Source organism: Dermochelys coriacea, chromosome 8 (genome assembly GCF_009764565.3).
Source record: "Dermochelys coriacea isolate rDerCor1 chromosome 8, rDerCor1.pri.v4, whole genome shotgun sequence".
NCBI classification, from domain to species: Eukaryota; Metazoa; Chordata; order Testudines; family Dermochelyidae; genus Dermochelys; species Dermochelys coriacea.
The window spans coordinates 64394219-64416605 of NC_050075.1; the positions used below are offsets into that span (position 1 = coordinate 64394219).

Consider the following 22387-nt stretch of genomic DNA (forward strand, 5'->3'; position numbering starts at 1 on the left):
AAATGCAGAAAATATTAAAGAAATCATAATTTTCCACAAATCATATAAATATTTCGCAAAGCACTGACACACAGCAAGACAAGCAGAGGGCCCAATCCTGAGGTCAATGGAACTGTTCATGGTATTAAACACATGACATCAATCTTGCAAGTCTTTATGAACGTGCTTAGCTTTAAGTACATGAGTAGTCCCACTGACAAAGTTAAGCATGTGTGTAAGTCACTGCTAGATTGGGCACAGCATTTATAATTTTGAGGTGCTTGCAGTCTCAACCACCACTGAAAACTTATAATATAAGGCCTTACAAGAAGAAAAAATGGTGTTCTAAGGACTATTGTATTAGAAAATTTACTCTTACTGAAATAGCTGCTTATTTTTCTTTAAAGAAATGAGACAAATCTATAGTGAAATGATGAAATCTAAAAACAAGTGTTCTTGTTAGAAGACAGGAAGAAGGCTTTTTCCCCCCTTAAGGAAAACAAAGGATTCCTGAAAGTCTTGCATTGATTTATTTTTCCAATTTTAAATACCTTAGGAATAGCGGAACTGCTACTGGCATGGTAGTATTTCTAACAGTCAATAAATCTAGAATATTATGTGTGAATATTGGAATGAAGCCATTAAGAAGATTACAGCATGCAACACAGCAGAGGGTCCACATGAAAAAAGGACTGGTAATTCAGGACAACTGTGACCACTGACCTTTGAACAGTCAAGACCACTGGTCAATCTGACAAAATAATAGAGTTCACATGCACAGAAAGTTATCTAGCCTGTAAGTATAATTTAAATGCTTAAGTGAATGATTTTAAAAGGTCCTTTAAATCTCAGTTAATTATAATGAATTAGACATAATATCAAATAGTAATTTTTTCAGATTTCATATTATATTTTTTAAGAAATCCATTCACAATACAAGAAATATTAACATTTTAATAGTCAGATTACTAGACTTTTCTAAACTGTTATATGCCTCGCCACTGAAAACATATTATCTTCAGGCTTATTGATTAAGAAAGCTGTTATCCAATTTCCTTTTAGACACAAGAGACAGTTTTAGAATATCCTTTGAAAATGTTAAATTTATTATGGTGGCTTGTTAATTTGTCTGAAATCAGTTTTTGGAGGGGGATGGTAAACTTAAAGCTGCCTTTATACTTTCAGCAGTTTGTTCTGGTTTAATACTCTTAATTGCTATTCCTGATTATATATTTTTTCATCAAAAGGTTTATTATCCTTCTCTGTACATTTGTGGGCTTTATTTTTATGTATTTATATGTTTTACATCTGCAAATATATGCTGTGATCTTTTAAATTTGGTCCATCATTTTTGTTCTATATTGCTTATAATATACTTGAAATATTAAAATTCCTATATTAGCAATTGTAATTGTAATTTCTCTTACGAATGAAAGACAGTTTGCTCTCCCTCTGGTCATGTTATATGCCCAAATCTTTATATTGTCTGTACCCTTTGTTTAGGATTTTTCACTCACATTTGTATATGTTTTTAATTAACAAATTAGTTCCACACGGAAAACTGTTTCACTGCTCAAGTCAGAAAGAGATGGGGAGACTCAAACAAAATATAAAGTAACCTACTAAAACTTGTTTCATCCAGAAAAATATGTTCCAATAAAATCTGGCAAGTGAGACATCTATAAAAACACAGTTTCCCTGTTTTGTTCCGCACTGTACATGGAATGTTGTATTTTATAAAAAGTCCATTGTGCACTCTGTGTGCCTGGGTAACCCTTATTAACATTAATAGGACTTACACGCACACATCCTGGGGGACAGCATACCACTAAAAGTATGGGAGTTTGTGTTCACTAATTTTATTTTAATCCAGCCTGCCTAATCAGAGTATTTTGATAAGCATGTTTAAAAATAAACAGATTTCCTTCAATGTGTGCACTCTTTTTTACAATTTGAAATCATTGGTCACTTTACTTACAATACTGGTATATAACTGAAGATTGCGCTTAATTCTGAATTTCACATCTAACTATCATGTGATAAAGGATATATGCTTTATGGCATACATTCTAACCTCAACAAAATAACATTTTTCACTTAATGCAAAGTCAGCCAGACTTACTGACACAACAATAAATGACTAGTAGTTTTTGATTTAACTTGTTATTTTTATGCAAAATACAATACATTTTAAATGACTGGCAAATATATCACAATCAGATTAAATATAAACAATATCAAATTCTTTTATTAGAGCTTGGAGATTGCTGTATTTGACACTTTATCTGGTCAAACTATGCCTTCATTATCTCAAAAAAGTTAAGAATATAATAATATTAAAATAAACTATCTGTGACCATTAATGTACGCATCAGGATTTTGCTTTCTGTTATATTTGTACTCAGACAAATTACCACTGAGATAAAGATAGGGCTCATCAGTCACTGTAGTGCCTTAGTTTGGTTAAAATACTGAGTTTTAAAAAGATTGCTATTTTGGAAACAGGCTACTATTTGATTTCACTCCTTTCTATAAAATACTTTTTGTTGACACACATTTAAAATAGCATACTACTATTATATCTTGAATATCTAAAACTTGAAATACACACATCGGTATCAAAAGGGTATCCTTTCAGCACTATATTAAGGAAAAGCAAGGTAAGTGTAATACATTTTTAAGAGTATTTAACATGAAATACAGAATATGTTCCATTATAAGCAGCAGGGGGAAAAAAAATGTTTGCAAGATCAAAGTCCAGAAAGAACTGGCACTTAATTTATCATCCTTTACAGACAAAAGACAGTTTTCGTCATTTCAAAAGGATCAGATGTCTTTTATGACAAACTGAGTTAGCAGTTTAATTTACAAATAAAATTCTAAGTAAGCAGTCTTTGCTCTGCCAAAGCAAATGACAAACATGTAGGTTTTCATTCATGTGACCCTCAGCAGGATAGAAGAGATTAAAATAAAACTGAAATAATTTAGAGAAAACAAATAAATGTTTCAGAAAGTTGAAGATGATCAAAGCCTGAATTTTCTGACCCCAACTGTACAAGCATTTCTTATTATATTGACCAGTGCCATCAGATCATTAATTAAAAGGAAAAGCGCTGGCAGGTGGCAGGGAAGCAGAAGCCGATAATTGGCCCCCTTCTTCTTTTTGCCTTCAAAAACTCTCTCATTCTTTTGCAAGACATGCCACTAGGCAGACAGAAATGCCTACTTTGTAATATAATGATTAAGATGAGATGAAGAGACTCTTGCGTTTAAAGCAGCAATGCCTAATGAATGCAGCTAGTTTTATAATTATGATCCTGCTTTTACAATAAGGAATATGATGTTCCATTCAACATCTCCTCAACTGTCAAAAAAAGTTAAAATCTTAAATATGGGGCCACAGCTGGTACTTTTTTTCCTTATTCTTTTTATTTCAATTAGCAAAAGCAGGCAAAAATCATTATTAGTAATTCAAGCTACTAGAAAAGAAAAAACAGCAACAACATGAAATACCCATCAGACTTACCACTTCACTAGGTAGGTTGTTCAGGTCATTAAATGGGTTTTCTAGAGTGTTTGTGTCAACATTTAGCATAACCACATCCTCCAGTGATCTATTTTTTACTCTCTGTTCAAGAAAAAATGCAAGAGGGTATTAGTATTTTAATACATTGTCCTCATAAATTACACAATTTTCTATGCTTAACTGAGGATTATATGAGGATTACAACAGTTTACAAATAAATGAAAAAGCAACATTTTCATGTTTTGGATCAAGGATATCATTATATGAAGTTTTAAAAAGTACTTTCCTCTTCAGTGAACAGCAATAGTGCAAAAACTGCATAAACTTTGAAATAGCAGAATGTACTGTATGGAACCTCAAAATTAAAATCCGTAATTTTATTCAGATATTTTTCTGGACAATTTCTGTCCTCAATTTACATCCAAGCAATCCTGTTGCTAGCAATGGGGTTGCACAGATATAACTGAAGGTGCAATTGGACCCTTCATGCTGAAACTGTTTGGATCGCTATTAACCAGTTAAAAGAGTTTTCATTTGTTTATTTTGACCCCAGTACTAAAATAATGTGGGAAGAGTGGGCACTTAGGGGACACAGCATTATACTTTAACAATTAGTTGATGATATTTACGCCTAGTACCTATCTTTATGTGTTTCAAAGTTTTCAAAATCACAAATGAATTATGTAGCCCCAAGAAGTATGGAGATTGTGAAAATGGCAAAATTGGGTTTAAAAATAGTATAGAATCACCATTTTATTTCAGAGAAATTATACAAGGTAAAATGAATATACTGTAATCTATGACATAATATATGCACCCAGTTTGCCTTTTATTTTTAAAGAAAAAAAATTAAGTTTACGATGAGGTAAAAATGTGAAGATTTGCCTAATAAACTCTATCACAGGAGCCAAACAAATGATTTGGGTGACCATAATGCTACAGCAGTTCAACATCTTTTACATCAGCATGTCAGAATAGCATTGTCTGCCAGCCAGCCAAAGAGCATGATGATTGGTGAGACAGCTGCAGCTACAATTTATTTACTACTGAAAAAAAGGAAGGTGCTGAATAGCAGTTGAACTATAGATGGGAAGGGCATAGCATAAAATATAAGGAAGAGGAGAGCAAATGATCTCAAAATCTTTATTATAAAAGGCCTAGTCAACAGGTTCAGCACTAACTAAATATCAAATTAAACTGTTAGCATTCTTTTAAACTAAAATCAGAAATGTTAGGTGTCATCATTATTTGAAATCTATAAATGACAGGAAGCAGATCAGGTGAACTTGTAGTTGTTTCTATCATCAGGCGCGATGGAACAGGGAAGTCAACGAGGCGCTAGTGCCACCACAATGGAAATATTGTAGGGGCTGATGTATGTTTCTGTCCCACCAGGTCTTCTGCCCCACAATACCTCATAGAGGCAAGAGCAGAACCCTGGTGTGTTTCTAACCCCTTGCACACAACAGGAGGGAAGGGGGAAATAAGAGTGGGGCCTGGAGGAAGAACTGGGGCATGGGATCAGGCCCACCACCTGTTGGGGAGTATGTAGGAACAATTATCCTCTTCCTGTTTTATTTCACTTGACTAGCTGTAGAGGCTGTGGCATCCAGGGTTGGTGGGCAGTGACCACACAGGGGTGACACAGCTTATGCCCTGAGCTGGCTGGGGGAGCTGGCTGCTCATGTGACTCCCTGGCCAAGCCTGGTCAGTCTTTGGGCCATCAAGGGTCCTAGAGGAGACACTAGGCCCAGGAGCACATGTGTGTGCCACTAGGATGGAGTGGGAGACAGGGCACAGGATCTGGGCAGGGCGCATCAGCACACAGGAGACCAGCTGCCGATGGAATGTGGAAGCACAAGGAATCAGCGACCAAGGAACTGCCATAGGACCAGAAATAAAAACTCTTCCCCTATGCAGTCTGGAGCAGGTTATGGAACTGCCCTTGTTCCCCCTCTCATCCCTTTGCCCCCATTCTCAGCGAGTGTCTGCCCTCCCCACTGCCTCCTGACATTGCTTTCCTTAAACAGTTGATCTTGTTGGTAAAACAGTACAACTTAGGTTTTCCAATGTCTTCTGCCCCAATTAACTACACTTACAGAAAGTGTCTGAAACCAGAGATTTGTCTGCTGTTCATTTTACTAAATGTACACAACCTAGCATGTGACCCTATTATTAAATACTTTAGGACATGAATCTGCCTCTTTATTCTTTATTTATTTTCACAAACTCCATTATTATGCAAGAATATGGGAGAGAGAAGCTGGTCCAATAAAAGTTATTACCCCATTCACTTTGTCTCAGAAAGAGACACTTTTGGAGAATTCCTGTCTCACAGATTAGCAAACAGTGAACATTATGAGGTGAGCTAATGAAGGTTACTTAAGGAAAAGTAAAAGTGAGATTGCACTATCAAAATTCTCCTTCGAATCAATGCACTAATGTCTCCACAAAGTATGTCTAGAACTCTGCAAATGTACTAAAATGGAACATGAAGCACATGGGCAATTCTACATTTACCATCCTAAAATTAACCTGAATCTTCCATGACTACTGAATGTCTGCTGCCCTAAAATCTCTAAGATAGATATGCTATCCACTCATAGAGATCTGCTTGGAAAATATAAGTCAGCTGGATCTAGGCAACTAAAATGTTTGAAGAACTCACATTTAGAACTCACATATCACTTCAAGTTTATGTAGAACAGTTTCACTCCTAATTTGTAGGCAGAATAATCTCTGGATATAAATTCATTACAATAGCACTTCAGCACCTTATATTTGTGGAACACAGAAGATGAAGATAAGCATATAATCACACTAAGAATCAAAGGAAACATTAGCTAATGTTTTCAGAATTTATGAGAGTTCAGAGGTCTTGGGTATCTGTTCACTTTGTAGAAGTAAAGGCGAAAAAGTTTTCATGAAAGCAGGTGATCACAAGGTGAGAATTCTGTGATTTGCTCTTTGGGGGAAAGGTGGCTAAATTGTTGCCTATATAGTCCTGGAAATAACATGGTTCGAAGGAATAACTCAATGGGTTTCAGTTTCATAGTAAACCTTTCTCAGATGACTTACTGTCTTAGAGGACTAAGATAAAAGGAATCTAATGTTTCATGCCACTATAGTCAACACAATAGCATGTCTAGATGTAGGATCTTTCCCAACAAAAGGAGTACAGAAGACCATGTCTGGAATCATCAATAAAGGTGACAAATGTGTCTTTTTCAGGGACAGAAAGGTGTGTTGCGTTGGATGACAAGCCTGGAGGAGAAAAAAGCCCTATCTCAACATAGCAAATGTGAATTTACTCTTGTTTATAAATGACCTTATCTATTGCAAGTCTAAACCAAAGAAAGCCCTTGAATGATAGACTGAAAAAGTACTTCTATGAAAATCAAGAACCAGACCATACAATTAACGCCAATGACATCTTCAACTGATTACAAGATGACATAATATGAGCCGCTGTCTCCAAAGTGTTAAAGACTGCTCAAGGACAGTGCCTAGAAACTCACATTCTTTCTTCCAACATTCTGAAAAGTAACCTTTAGTCTTTGGGCAAAACAATAATGTTTTTAAAGTTATTGTTATGCCTGTATATGAACATCTGATAACTTGGAATGGGTCTTCCAGAGAGGGTAACAGCAAAGTAAGAATGTAAAAAATTTCATTGGAAAAATCAAATCAAATACTCTTTTAGACTAAATGTCTGACTTATAAGTTTGGGAGACCACAGATGCTTAGCAGACTCCATGACAGTCTAATTTACTATTATCATTATTTTTGTTTTCAGAAAAAACTTAAGCATTCAGGCACATTTGCAATGTCTACAGCACTAGCGAACCAGTTTTTCTAAGTTTTTTTAAAGGTTAGAGATTCCATAATAGTTTATGGGATGACAACTGTATACAAGAAGATGAAAAGCAGCAGTTTCTTCAACCTTTCTTTCTCATTCTATTAAATGAAGTACTGTAGCCTGCAACAAAATGTTTGTGGCTGGCCTATGTGATCTGACTTGGTTTGCAGGGCAATAAAATTGCAGCATAGACATTCAGGTTTGGGCTGGAACCCAGGTTCATGGGCAGGGACTCCATGAGGGGGAAGGGCCACAGAGCCCAGGGTATGACCAGAATGTCCACACTACAAATTTATAGCTCTGCAGCCCGAGTCCCGCAAGCCTGAGTCAGCTGACATTGGCCAGCCACGGGTGTTTTACGGCAATGTAGATATATGTTAATTAAGTTGACTTTCTATTAAAGACTAGTAAAGCAGGTACACTCTATTTTACACAGGAGGTCAAATACACCTAACATAATGCACAAGAAGATTCATACAAAGATAACTAAGCATAAGAAAAAGCACATAATGCAAGCCCTGAATATCCACATAGCACATTTGAAAACACAACAAATACCAAAGACATTTCTATTTCCATGGTGCTTCCAGTGTTTGAAGTCAGTCATTTCATTACGCTAATTAAACTGGTAATCATTCTCTAAGCAACTGCATTAAAATTATTCTCCATAATATGCATATTCTTAATGAAACAATTGAGAAAATGCTCACCAATCCTTTCTCCATGAGGAAAAAAATAATGTCCCATGTAATCTTTTCCATTCTCACACATATATATATAAAATATAAAGGTTAGTTTGAAAATTACTCACTTCTATTAAGCTTAAGTGGACTCCAATTAGATACGGCATTGGTGCACTGAAATAAAAAATGAAAAAAAAAATCATTTTTCTTGAAATAAAAACCACCAGTATCTTCATCATCATCATCTGATAAACAAATATAGAAAAGCTCTACTTAAAGCAGATGCCAACTGGTTTTCACCATTTAAAGCAGTACTGAGCATACACTTCTTTAGTCTAAATTAAGCAAAGGAATTTATTCTGTTTTTAAGTCTCCAACAGAAGCGGACTCTATAGAACTCAAGACACAGTACCCAACTATGGGAATTAAGACAGATAAAATCAGATGTGTAAGGCTGGCTGAGCAGCTTGGCTGGACATACATTCTAGCCAGCCTGAATCAGATCTCTTTGACTTGACTTGAACTTAACCTGATTAGCACAAGTTCAAGTTCCGCAGACACAGCTGTAGTGCTAACCTGGGGGAGCCCATATTCCATAAGTTTGGCTCCAGAGTGAGAGTTGCATGAGGAAAGCTGATTTAAGAAGACTTTTATCTGCCATTCTGGAGAATGTGTTCTTCTTGGCTGATGTAATGGGAATGATTACATCACCATATTGTACCATAAATATCATAAAGATGTGATACCAGTTTGGGTTCTCTATGCTCTGTGGCTACAATTCAGGCCTTACACCCTTTACATTTGCCCAGATCCTAATGCCTATCTCTGTAATTGGGAGTTTTAAAGTTGTATAATACTGAACTCTATTCCGTAAGTCTCTCATTCCATATCATAAGTCTGTCATTTCAATAGTGAACTAAGACAAGAACCACCCAAAGTAGAACATGAAATGATGCATTTCAATTCAGGTGAAGCCACCAGATTTAGACCTCTGAGAGTGCAGTATGCAGTAAGATATTGTAGTCAAGTTGAGATGATAAAAGCATTTATCACCATTTCTATACCTTTCCAATCCAGTAGTTTACTCAGTCTCACAAGTAAACTGATTATCAAAAGAAAGATTGGATGCATACTAAGACTTCATGCTCAAAGAAAATGTTAAAGCAATGCTATCATTGGGAATTAGAGAAAGGAGCATCATTTAAAGACCTATTGTACTAATTAATAACATCGTTTTACTTGAATTTAATTTCCATAAGACTACAGCCAATGCTCGATATCAGGGGAAAATATTGACAAAACTAATGTTGTGGAGAAATTAATTAGAGTTAGTTACACTGACAATACCCATATCTGTAAGAAAACAACTATAAATGGTGGGAAAAAGATCCAAGAATCAGCATGCAAACACTGAACAGCAAGGTAACTACCAAAGGTGTACAGCATAATAGCACGTTAACCCAGATACATGAAACAGACTTGTGCACCGTGATCATTAGAAAATAGTTGACTAAATATAAAACAAGCAAGGGATGTACTTCAAAGAACCACATTTTGCACATAACCAGATAATACAGAAAGTTTAAGGTTGTGAATTTTTTCATAAAGATAATATTCTGTCAAATAGTCTTCCAAATGTACTTTCCAGCATTCTTTTCCATTGATGCTATGTGAAGACTAGAATTATTCTCATCGGGGGAGGCCTATCCCAGTTATAGAGGTATCAAACCCTGCTTAAGAATACTATGAAAAAAACCCAGATTACAATGAGGTACTGATAAAAATCAGAATTAATGGACACAAAATATAAATTCTCCTTAATCACTATTGCAGAGTTTTGGTTCAAATACTAAATGGGTCATAGCCTGAAGACAAGACGACAAGTTTTTAAGTTGAAATAAATAAGCATATATCACTTTTGAACATAAACTTTCAGCAGTGAGTAAACACACTAAATGTGATGGTAGCATGTTCATTCACATGAAAAAGTCATAGAATATTAAAACCTAGTTTTAGCTAATAAAAACAAAGGCAGTTCAAAGTTATGGCTGAACAACTCTGTGCTTAGCACACTCCATGCTGATATGTTGTAAATTCCCCACATTTCTAAGACCTCCCTGATTTAAAGCTAAATTAACAATAGCATTATGACATAATGCTGATTGTTCCAATAATCTAAATCAGACTTTTATTATTGCATTTTGTATTGTGTGTGTATGAATTTATTCTTTTTTTCCTAATTCAGATCAGCCCTCCAGCTGGTTTGCCAGGTGTGTGAGGAAGGATAAAGGGAAACAGTAGCCCAGCAGCTTTACAGGGGTCAAGGTATGGGAAACAGCAGTGACATTTCAGACTGACCAGCGTGCCACATTTGCCAACTCATAAAGGGCTGTCATGCTATGATGAAGAACCTAGTTCTCTTTTCTCCTCCCTCCAACCATGATGGTCAACACTGTTTCTATGAGATACCTGTTTCTAGGCGTTTTGAAATGCAACTGCAGAAAGTGGCAGTATCACTAGAGCCTTCAGCAACCATACAAGTAGTACCACAGTGCTCCCTACTCCTTGGCAGCGCTGGTTAGCTGTGGGAATAGATGAACTACCATAGTGCCTACAGGACCCAAATGAGACTGGATCCCCACTGTTCTAGGCACAATACAGCGCAGACACAGTCCCTGACCAGCAGAGCTTATAGAGTAAACAAGGAGGACTGAGTGTGAATGTGCAAAAGCAGACATAAAACATCTAACATACAAGCAAAATGAACAATATGATGATTTGCAAATATTCTATTAGTTCCATTTTTTAAAAACATTATTTACTTTATTCTTAAGTCTCATGCTTAGAGTGCTAAAAGGGTAGGTAGATGAGAAAGTCTTAAGACAGATATAAAGATTCAGCAACCTCTGGCATTAACAAGCACTCTTGACAGCATATGGGGAAAGCAAGGTATGTGAGGTAGTATCTTTTATTGGATCAACTTCAGTTGATGATTCACATGAGAGAGATAAGCTTTCGAGCCACAGAGAGCTCTTCTTCAGGGCTGGGAAAGGTACTCCAAGTATCACAGCTAAATGCAAAATGGAACAGATGCTTAGCATAAGTAGTTAGCACGTATTCTAAGGGCCTGGCCCACTAACACCTCTGCAGTCATAGGACAAAAGGGAGGTGTAGTGGGTTACAGATTGTTGTAATAAGCCATAAATCAAGCATCTCTGTTCGGTCCATGATTTTTAGTGTCTAGCAAAGTTATGACTTTAAGCTCCCAGGCTCGTCTACTGAAAGTGCTGTACCGGTTTCTTTTGAAGATGAAGACTGATAGGCCAGATATAGAATAATCGCATTGTGAATATGCCTGTTTCTCTCACCAATAGAAATAGGTCCTATAAAAGATACTACCTCACCCAACTTACCTCTCTAATATTCTGGAACCAACATGGCTACAACTACGCTGCATATAGTGTATGGGGTAGGCATGCTGGCCCATGTGTAGCCAGGAAAATGGCACTGAGATTTGCTCTAATTCAGATTGGATTGTGTGATGGATCTGCCCATGGACAGACTACTTTGTGGCCAAGCAGCCAGAAACAGATCATGGGAGTGCGACTGCCCAAAGACAGCGTGAGGAAGAGCCAGAATGAAACTTGTGTTTAGAAATGTATTGCTCCACTGACTAGGCTTTACCTGCTCTTGAACATTCTCTGCAGGACCTCCTCTCTTGCGGTGAGAATGAAAAGCACTCTTCCATTTATGCTGCTACAACAGCCACCACAGGCTTACAGATGAGGAGATCCAGGGATGAGGAGATACAAGGTAGTGCTTGGGCCATTCCTCCATATACTTTTGACTCATACCTCACACTTCCTTCCCAGTATTTTCCAGAACTGGCACCACTTTGACATTACTGATATTGGTCAGGGGTAAAATTTTTGTAAGACTTTTAAGTGATTTAGGAGATTCAGTCCTATTTTCAAAAGTGACTTGAGATCTTAGGAAGATAAGTCTTGTTGGTTTCACTCCAAGCCACTTTTAAGTGCTTTTAAAAATGTTACTTCCTGGGCTCATGGGTTCAGATACAAATGGCTGGCAAAATCCAGGCAATTGGGGAGGGGTATCCTAACAGGGATTCCACAGGGGAACAGTCTGGATCTCCAGGGAAGATGTGCCAGGTTACGTGTCTCATGCAAGATATACAATGTAGGCACAGACGACCTGACACCAGATTCCCCTGGGAGGCAATAATGTGTAATCAAGTGCCAGCATGGGACTGTTGGTCAAGGTGAACAGGGCAGAACTGCACTGTAGCAGGTGTTCCCAAAAAACAGACTGGTTTGGTAGAAACTTCTCCCAGGTTCTTCTCAGCACTCTATTGCTCAACTGGTGTTGAACAAGAATATGGGGTCCTTCTGATAAAGGCATTGGGATAAAGGATAAGTAGCATGATGCTCCCAAACTCAGCTTGTAAGGACTTACTTCCATAAAGTATTAATTAGAGTAACTGACTTAAACCCAAATTCATCACTTTTCAGTTAATCTATCTGTGTGCCCTTTTAATGTACAGCAAACATTAGCTTAAAAATAATGACAACTCATAACTTCATGTCTTTAAAACATCCTATAAATATTTTCAAATTGCCTGACATAAAATATTTAACCAAGACTACTAGAATGATTAACAAATGCATTTGAAGATTCTCAGAACACACTGAGTTCAATTGTTGTGTAAACCCTTAAGCAGCTTCTTGAAGTCATTGTTAAAAAGGGAAATTTTGCAAAAATAACTCCCCCAGTTCATCATGTCAAGCTATTTAAATGTTGATGATGATGTGTACTGAAAAAGCTACTTGGGAAAAAGTTACCTATGTCTAGTAGTCAGTTTACACACACTGATTCTCATCTGGAGTAAACTGACATAGCTCTATTGGCTTCAAAGGAACTACTCTGACTGACAACAGCTGAAGATCTGCTCATTATTAACAACTGTGGTATTTTAAAAAAGTAGAGCAGTGGTCAGCAACTTTCGGCATGCGGCCCACCAGGGTAATCCGCTGGCGGACCACAAGATATTTTGTTTACGTTGATCCTCCACAGGCACGGCCCCCCGCAGTTCCCCGTGGCCACGATTCACCGTTCCCGGCCAATGGGGAAGGAGAGCTAATGACTGATGACATCAAGAAGGCTGACGAGTTTAATGCCTATTTTGCTTCATTCTTCACTAAAAGTGTTAATTGTGAACAGATGCTTAATGTAACTAATATTAACAAAGAGGAGGGCGGCATACAAGTCAGAAGAAGGAAAAGACAAGTTAAAGAATATTTAGACAAGTTAGATGTATTCAAGTTGGCAGGGCCTGATGAAACTCACCCTAAAGTTCTTAAGGAAATAGCGGAAGCAATCTGGAAACAATTAGTGATTTACTTTGAGAACTGATGGAGGACGGGTGAAGTCCCAGAGGACTGGAGAAAGGCAAACATATTACCTATCTTTAAAACAGATTAGAAGGAGGACCTGGGAACTTACAGACTATTCAGCCTAACTTTGACACCTGGAAAAATTCTGGCTAGGCTGTAGGGTGGAGAGCTTGGTTTTGTGGAACATTGGTCCCCCTTCTGTACAGAGAGGGGGCTATATAGATTGGAAGGCATCCACCTCAGTAGAAGGAGAACCAATCTTCTTGGGGACAGGCTGACTAGAGCAGTCAGGAACGAGTTAAATTAATAGTGAAAGAGGAGGGTAAAAGATAGAAGATATGAGCGCTCAGCACAAAATCAAGATGTTGAGAACAAAATTATTCAGGAATTAAAAGACATGAAGAGAAAAAATTCCTGAATTGCCTATACACCAATGCTAGAGGTGTAACAAGCAAGAGGAACTGGAATTGCTCTAGTTAGTATTACTGAAATCTGATGTGATGATTCACGTGAATGGAATGTTAAAAAAATCAACCTATTTAGGAAGGATCCAGTGTGAGCAAAAGGCGTGGGGGAGTGGCACTCTTAAGTCAAAAATGGCAGTAAGTGTTTCTGAGTTACTGATAAGGCCGAAGAAAATCATCTTGAATGTTTATGCATAAATGCCCTAACAGATAAAGCCCAAGATGAGGTATTATTTGGTGTCTGCTACATCACAACTAAATCACACAAAGGAACAGGATGACCACCTCCTTATACCTCTACCTATAATGTCTAGGCAAAAAACCTGCATTATCATGGAGGACTTCAATTTAAGTGACATATTCTCACATAGTCACACAGTCAGTACTACAACATCCTTGGAATTTCTGAACATTATAGATGACTATGTATGAACTCAAAGTGTTGTAACCAACACAGGTGAATTCTTTAGGAGACCTTGTCCTAACAGATGAAGAGGAACCAATCAGAAAACTAAAAATTAATGGTCACTTATGTACAAGTGATCACATTTATAATGTGCAAGCAAAAAAAAGTCCAGACTAGTAATATCTATACATACACACATACTTGGTACTTAAATAGGACCAACTGCACAAAGCTGAGAACAGTTATAAGCCAAATTAGCTATGAGGAAGAGTTCAGTCAGAAAATTGTGAGTGATAATTGGGACTCAATTAAGAATATCTTATTAGATGCCCAAAAAGCCACAATCAGCCACAAACCAGCTGTGCTGGTTAAAAAAAACAACCTGGGTCAGAAGGGAAGTGAAGGCAGCTATAAAATATATATTATTTAGAATGGAAGAAATGTAAGAAAGCAGCAGTTGATAGTAATGAACATAAATCAGAAGTTAGAAATTGTAGAAAACTGATAAGAGAAGCAAAAGGATACAAGTACAAATCTATGGCTAGCAGAGCTAAGAAGGAGTTTTTTAAAATATATGAGGAAAAAACAAAATCCTGACAATGCTATTGATCCACTACTAAATGGAGATGGTAGAATTATCAATAATAATGCAGAAAAGAAATGTTCAATAAATATTTATGTTATGTATTTGGGAGGGGGGAAACAGATGACAGAGTCTCATCACAAGTTGTTGATACACTCTTTCCATTCCACTAGTACTCTGGAGGATATTAAACAAAAGCTACTAAACTTAGACATGTTTCAATAAGCAGATCCAGGAAACTTGCATCCAAGAATCTTAAGAGCTAGCTGTGGAACACACTGGACCACTAATGTTGATTTTTCAATAAGTCCTGGAATAGTGGGAAAGTTCCAGGAGACTGGAAGAAAGCAAATGGTTTGCCAATTTTTAAAAAGGATAAATGGGATGACCTGGGAAATTATGGCCTGTCAGTCTAACATCAATCTCAAGCAAGAGATATGGGACTTGATTCATAAATACTTAAAAGAGGGTGTGTAATTAATGTAAATCAAATAGCTATCACATGACATTTTGACTAAAAAACGAGAATGATATAAAATTAACATGGCACACATAAAATGGATTAAAACTGGCTGATAGGTTTCAGAATGTAATTCCTCTGTAAACAGGGAATCATCATTAAGCTGTTTTTTTTTAGTGGGGTCCAGCAGGTTCTTGGGACTACGCTATTTATCATTTTATCAGTGACCTGGAAGACAACATACTATCATAATTAATAAAGTTTTCAGATGATACAAACATTGAAGGAGTGGTAATAATGAAGAGAACATGTCATTGATTCACAGTGATCTGGATCACTTAGTAAACTGGGCACAAGCAAACAATGTGTATTTAAATACAGCTAAATATAAATGTATACATCTAAGAACAGAGAATGCAGACCATATTTAGAAAATGGGGAGCTCTAACCTGGGAACCAGAGACTCTGAAAAAGATTTGGGGATAGTGGTGGGTAATCAGCAGCACGTGAGCTCCCACTATGACATTCTGGCCAAAAAAGCTAATACGATCCTGGGATGCATAAGCAGGACATCTAGAGTAGGAGCAAAGATGGTATTTTACCTCTGTGTTTGGCAATGGTACGACCATTGCCAGAAAACTGTGTCCAGTTCTGGGGCACACAAGTCAAGAAGGATATGGATAAACTGGAGCAGGTTCAGAGAAGAGCCATGAAAATGATTAAAGGGTTAGAAAACATGTCTTATAGCGATAGACTTAAATAGTTCAGTCTATTTATGTTAACAAAGGGGTGACTTGATTACAATCTATGTACCTACATGGGGAAAAACATTTAATAATGAGCTCTTCAATCCAGGCTGGAAGTCAAAGCTAGACAAATTTAGACTGAAAAAAAGGCAGGCATTTTTGACAGAGAGGGTAATTAACCATTGGAACAATTTACCAAAGGGGGTGGTGATGTTCTACCATGGACAATTTTTAAATCAAGACTGTATGATATGCTGTAGGAATTATTTTGGGGGAGTTCCAAGGTCTGTGCTGTAAAGGAGGTCAGACTGGATGATCACAATCTGTCTTGGAATCTAAGAAATGATTAAGCAATCAATTTGTAAGCACCTAATTGATAACTGGCTTGTAGATAATAGTCAACATGGATTTGTCAACAACAAATCATGCCAAACCAACCTAATTTCCTTCTTTGAGAAGGTTACCAGTGTAGTAGTTACAGGGAAAGTTGTAGATGTGATGTATCTTGATATTAGGCTTTTGACATGGGCCCATATTAGTCTCATAAGCAACCTAGGGAAATATGGTCTAAAAATTAAATTACTATAAAAAGGTGCAAAAGTGTTTGAAAGACTACTCAGAGTACTTATCAGTTTGCTGTCAAACTGGGAAGATATATCTAGTGGGGACTCGCAGGGGTCTGTCCTAGGTCCAGTACTATTCGATATTTTCATTCATGACTTGGCAACAGAGTGGAAAGAATTCTTATAAAATCAGTGGAGGACACCAAGCTGGGAGAGTTTGCAAGCACTCTGGAGGACAGGATTAGAATCCAAAACGACCTTGACTAATTAGAGAATTGATGAGAAATCAACAAGATGAAATTCAATAAATACAAATGCAAAGTACTACATTTAGGAAAGTAAATTCAAATGCATAACTACAAAATGGGGGAAAATTGGTAGTACCACTGAAAAGGATCTGGGGGTTATAACGGATCACAAACTGAATATGAGTCATCAGTGTGACGCAGTTGTTAAAAGGATAATACCATTTGGGGTTTATTAATAGGAGGGTCATATGTAAGACTGTGAGGTAACTGTCCTGCTCAACATGTCACTGGTGAGGACTTAGCTGGAGTAAAAACCTGATTATGAGAAAATGTTAAAAAAACGGGATATGTTTAGTCCTGAGAAAGGAAGACTGGAGGGGAGGGGGAATTTCATAAAAAAGTCTTCCAACATATTAAGGGCTGTTATAAAGAGGATAGTGATCAATTGTTTTCCATGCCTACTCAGGATGGGACAAGTAGTAATAGAATTAATCAGCAGGAAGGTTTCAGAGTAGCAGCCGTGTTAGTCTGTATTCGCAAAAAGGAGTACTTGTGGCACTTTAGAGAAACCTGTCATTATGCAAGGCACTGAATTTAGCCATATAGAGTGGAAATCTATCAACTTCATGAGTAGTCTCTAAGGTGCCACAAGTACTCCTTTTCTTTCAGCAGGAAGGGAGATTTAGGTTAGAATTAGAAAAAACATTTATTCTAACTATAAGGATAGTTAAGTACTGGAATAGGTTCCAGTGGAGGTTGTGGAGGTTTTTAGGAACTGGTTGGACAAAGGGATGATCTAGCATACTTGGTCCTGCCTCAGCCAAGGATGCTGGAGTAGATGATCTCTTGAGTTTCCTTCCAGCCCTATATTGTATGATTTCTATTTGGTTTGATGGAGTTACTCACATGTGTAAGTGTTTGCAAGATCAGGGCCTACATCCTTTAAGTAGACTAAATCATCTTAGTTATTTTGGTGTTTTTAACTATGATTTTAAAACAGCCAAACCTCTCTGTCACAAATAAGTTTTGTGGCAAGCTGCTAATACCTCTGTTTCTTGAATTGAGTTTCATGTTACAATGGTGCTGTGACAATGTGACTAAATCTATGGGAGACATCATAATGAAGTCAACGTGAAATAATATTGATGCAATCTCTGGTTATGACACGACATATCGAGCCAAAAGGAAATAATGACAACACTAAAAATAAAAACAACATTTTTATGTCAAGACAATGACAACATAATAACAATGCACAAGAAAGTCTATGAAGGTCATTTTACTCGTTCTGAATTGTGGCAGCACCCATAGATTGTTCTCATTACATTTAGGCCCTGAAATCATACAGTATGGTCCTACATCTAACTAGTGTTCCTCAACACTGAGTCATGTTATATGCCTAAGGGGAAAATATTTACTTTGCTAATAAGAGTCAAGTACCTGGGGAAGGAGAAGTATTTCACATAACCCCTATTGTAATACTTCTATCTGCCTAAAAAGAACACAGCCCTGGATTAGAAGCGCTCAGATAGAGAAACATATATATGCAACAAAAAGTTGAATTATAATTGCTTTGGTAATTTCCCCTATCATACCATGGCTTTTATGATTTTTATGTTGTAACTTGAATATTTTATAAACTTGTTTTCCTCTATAGTGCTAAAGAAAAAAAGAAAGAGGATATAAACAAGTCTTACAAGTTTAGAAACCTCTTGCTTCTTTAGTGAGTGAATCAATTGTTTGGATCATGCTATTAAAACATAGAATCTCAACTATTAACATGACAATCAACTGTGTACAGGACCTGCCACTACAATGTTTGAGTATACTATCCACAGCTTAGTACTGAGAAATAAAAACCCTGTGGTACAAGATAAATATCATAGAGTACCAGGTGAAGAAAAGGGTGAGAATTGAGGTTCACAAATCTGCCTTCTTTCTGAGAAGAGAAAAGATGGATGATATTGAAGAAGAGTCAGGAGTTCTGATGCTAAGTTCAAGTGACACAAAAACTAAAAGAACCTTTGACCATGGGATGGTGTTCCATGAAGGAGGAGTGCTGGGCAGAGACGGGCTCCATCTTACGAAGAGAGGGAAGAACATCTTTGCCAGCAGGCTGGCTAACCTAGTGAGGAGGGCTTTAAACTAGGTTCACCGGGGGAAGGAGACCAAAGCCCTGAGGTAAGTGGGAAAGCGGGATACCGGGAGGAAGCACAGGCAGGAATGTCTGTGAGGGGAGGGCTCCTGCCTCATACTGGGAATGAGGGGCGATCAACAGGTTATCTCAAGTGCTTATATACAAATGCACAAAGCCTTGGAAACAAGCAGGGAGAACTGGAGGTCCTGGTGATGTCAAGGAATTATGACGTGATTGGAATAACAGAGACTTGGTGGGATAACTCACATGACTGGAGTACAGTCATGGATGGTTATAAACTGTTCAGGAAGGACAGGCAGGGCAGAAAAGGTGGGGGAGTAGCACTGTATGTAAGGGAGCAGTATGACTGCTCAGAGCTCCGGTACGAAACTGTGGAAAAACCTGAGTGTCTCTGGATTAAGTTTAGAAGTGTGTGCAACAAGAGTGATGTCATGGTGGGAGTCTGCTATAGACCACCGGACCAGGGGGATGAGGTGGATGAGGCTTTCTTCCGGCAACTCACGGAAGCTACTAGATCGCATGCCCTGATTCTCATGGGTGACTTTAATTTTCCTGATATCTGCTGGGAGAGCAATACAGCGGTGCATAGACAATCCAGGAAGTTTTTGGAAAGCGTAGGGGACAATTTCCTGGTGCAAGTGCTAGGGGAGCCAACTAGGGGGAGCGCTTTTCTTGACCTGCTGCTCACAAACCGGGTAGAATTAGTGGGGGAAGCAAAAGTGGATGGGAATCTGGGAGGCAGTGACCATGAGTTGGTTGAGTTCAGGATCCTGACGCAGGGAAGAAAGGTAAGCAGCAGGATACGGACCCTGGACTTCAGGAAAGCAGACTTTGACTCCCTCAGGGAACAGATGGCCAGGATCCCCTGGGGGACTAACATGAAAGGGAAGGGAGTCCAGGAGAGCTGGCTGTATTTCAAGGAATCCCTGTTGAGGTTACAGGGACAAACCATCCCGATGAGTCGAAAGAATAGTAAATATGGCAGGCGACCAGCTTGGCTTAATGGTGAAATCCTAGCGGATCTTAAACATAAAAAAGAAGCTTACAAGAAGTGGAAGGTTGGACATATGACCAGGGAAGAGTATAAAAATATTGCTCGGGCATGTAGGAAAGATATCAGGAGGGCCAAATCGCACCTGGAGCTGCAGCTAGCAAGAGATGTCAAGAGTAACAAGAAGGGTTTCTTCAGGTATGTTGGCAACAAGAAGAAAGCCAAGGAAAGTGTGGGCCCCTTACTGAATGAGGGAGGCAAGCTAGTGACAGAGGATGTGGAAAAAGCTAATGTACTCAATGCTTTTTTTGCCTCTGTTTTCACTAACAAGGTCAGCTCCCAGACTGCTGTGCTGGGCATCACAAAATGGGGAAGAGATGGCCAGCCCTCTGTAGAGATAGAGGTGGTTAGGGACTATCTAGAAAAGCTGGACGTGCACAAGTCCATGGGGCCGGACGAATTGCATCCGAGAGTGCTGAGGGAATTGGCGGCTGTGATTGCAGAGCCCTTGGCCATTATCTTTGAAAACTCGTGGCGAACGGGGGAAGTCCCGGATGACTGGAAAAAGGCTAATGTAGTGCCCATCTTTAAAAAAGGGAAGAAGGAGGATCCTGGGAACTACAGGCCGGTCAGCCTCACCTCAGTCCCTGGAAAAATCATGGAGCAGGTCCTCAAAGAATCAATCCTGAAGCACTTAGAGGAGAGGAAAGTGATCAGGAACAGTCAGCATGGATTCACCAAGGGAAGGTCATGCCTGACTAATCTAATCGCCTTTTATGATGAGATTACTGGTTCTGTGGATGAAGGGAAAGCAGTGGATGTATTGTTTCTTGACTTTAGCAAAGCTTTTGACACGGTCTCCCACAGCATTCTTGTCAGCAAGTTAAGGAAGTATGGGCTGGATGAATGCACTATAAGGTGGGTAGAAAGCTGGCTAGATTGTCGGGCTCAACGGGTAGTGATCAATGGCTCCATGTCTAGTTGGCAGCCGGTGTCAAGTGGAGTGCCCCAGGGGTCGGTCCTGGGGCCCGTTTTGTTCAATATCTTCATAAATGATCTGGAGGATGGTGTGGATTGCACTCTCAGCAAATTTGCGGATGATACTAAACTGGGAGGAGTGGTAGATACGCTGGAGGGGAGGGATAGGATACAGAAGGACCTAGACAAATTGGAAGATTGGGCCAAAAGAAATCTAATGAGGTTCAATAAGGATAAGTGCAGGGTCCTGCACTTAGGATGGAAGAATCCAATGCACCGCTACAGACTAGGGACCGAATGGCTCGGCAGCAGTTCTGCGGAAAAGGACCTAGGGGTGACAGTGGACGAGAAGCTGGATATGAGTCAGCAGTGTGCCCTTGTTGCCAAGAAGGCCAATGGCATTTTGGGATGTATAAGTAGGGGCATAGCGAGCAGATCGAGGGACGTGATCGTTCCCCTCTATTCGACACTGGTGAGGCCTCATCTGGAGTACTGTGTCCAGTTTTGGGCCCCACACTACAAGAAGGATGTGGATAAATTGGAAAGAGTACAGCGAAGGGCAACAAAAATGATTAGGGGTCTAGAGCACATGACTTATGAGGAGAGGCTGAGGGAGCTGGGATTGTTTAGTCTGCAGAAGAGAAGAATGAGGGGGGATTTGATAGCTGCTTTCAACTACCTGAAAGGGGGTTTCAAAGAGGATGGCTCTAGACTGTTCTCAATGGTAGCAGATGACAGAACGAGGAGTAATGGTCTCAAGTTGCAATGGGGGAGGTTTAGATTGGATATTAGGAAAAACTTTTTCACTAAGAGGGTGGTGAAACACTGGAATGCGTTACCTAGGGAGGTGGTAGAATCTCCTTCCTTAGAGGTTTTTAAGGTCAGGCTTGACAAAGCCCTGGCTAGGATGATTTAACTGGGACTTGGTCCTGCTTTGAGCAGGGGGTTGGACTAGATGACCTTCTGGGGTCCCTTCCAACCCTGATATTCTATGATTCTATGATTCTATGTCCAAGCTATACCTGTCTTGATGCATTTTCTCAAATGCTGGAGAGAAAGCAAACAGGAATGAGTTTCTCCAAAAGAAATGTATCATTTGAAATGAAGGGCTTGGGTATGCTTTGAAGGGAAAAAAAAGAGAAAAAATAATTTACTAATAAAATAAAGATACTACCAAGGAAAGAAAAAACAAACAATCCACAAAGATCAACCATCTGCTTAAGAAGACACCAACTAAGAAGCCTTAAGCAAATATATTTAGAACTTCTTTAGAAATCAAGAAGTTACTGATGTATTGAACAAAACTCAATGACACAAACACCAATAGTCATA

The 22387-nt window shown here is 38.6% G+C and overlaps 1 protein-coding gene across 5 annotated transcripts in view; it reads right to left on the reverse strand.

Moving 5' to 3' along the window:
• DENND1B (DENN domain containing 1B) overlaps window positions 1-22387 on the reverse strand; it is a 253940-nt gene that overhangs the window by 71609 nt on the left and 159944 nt on the right. For all 5 annotated transcript variants that reach the window (XM_043520155.1, XM_038413141.2, XM_043520157.1 and 2 more), the window contains 2 exons: window positions 8176-8221; window positions 3506-3607 (listed from right to left, as the gene is read on the reverse strand). In XM_043520155.1, the coding sequence (XP_043376090.1) occupies window positions 3506-3607; window positions 8176-8221 (148 nt within the window). The remainder of the gene's footprint in view (window positions 1-3505; window positions 3608-8175; window positions 8222-22387) is intronic.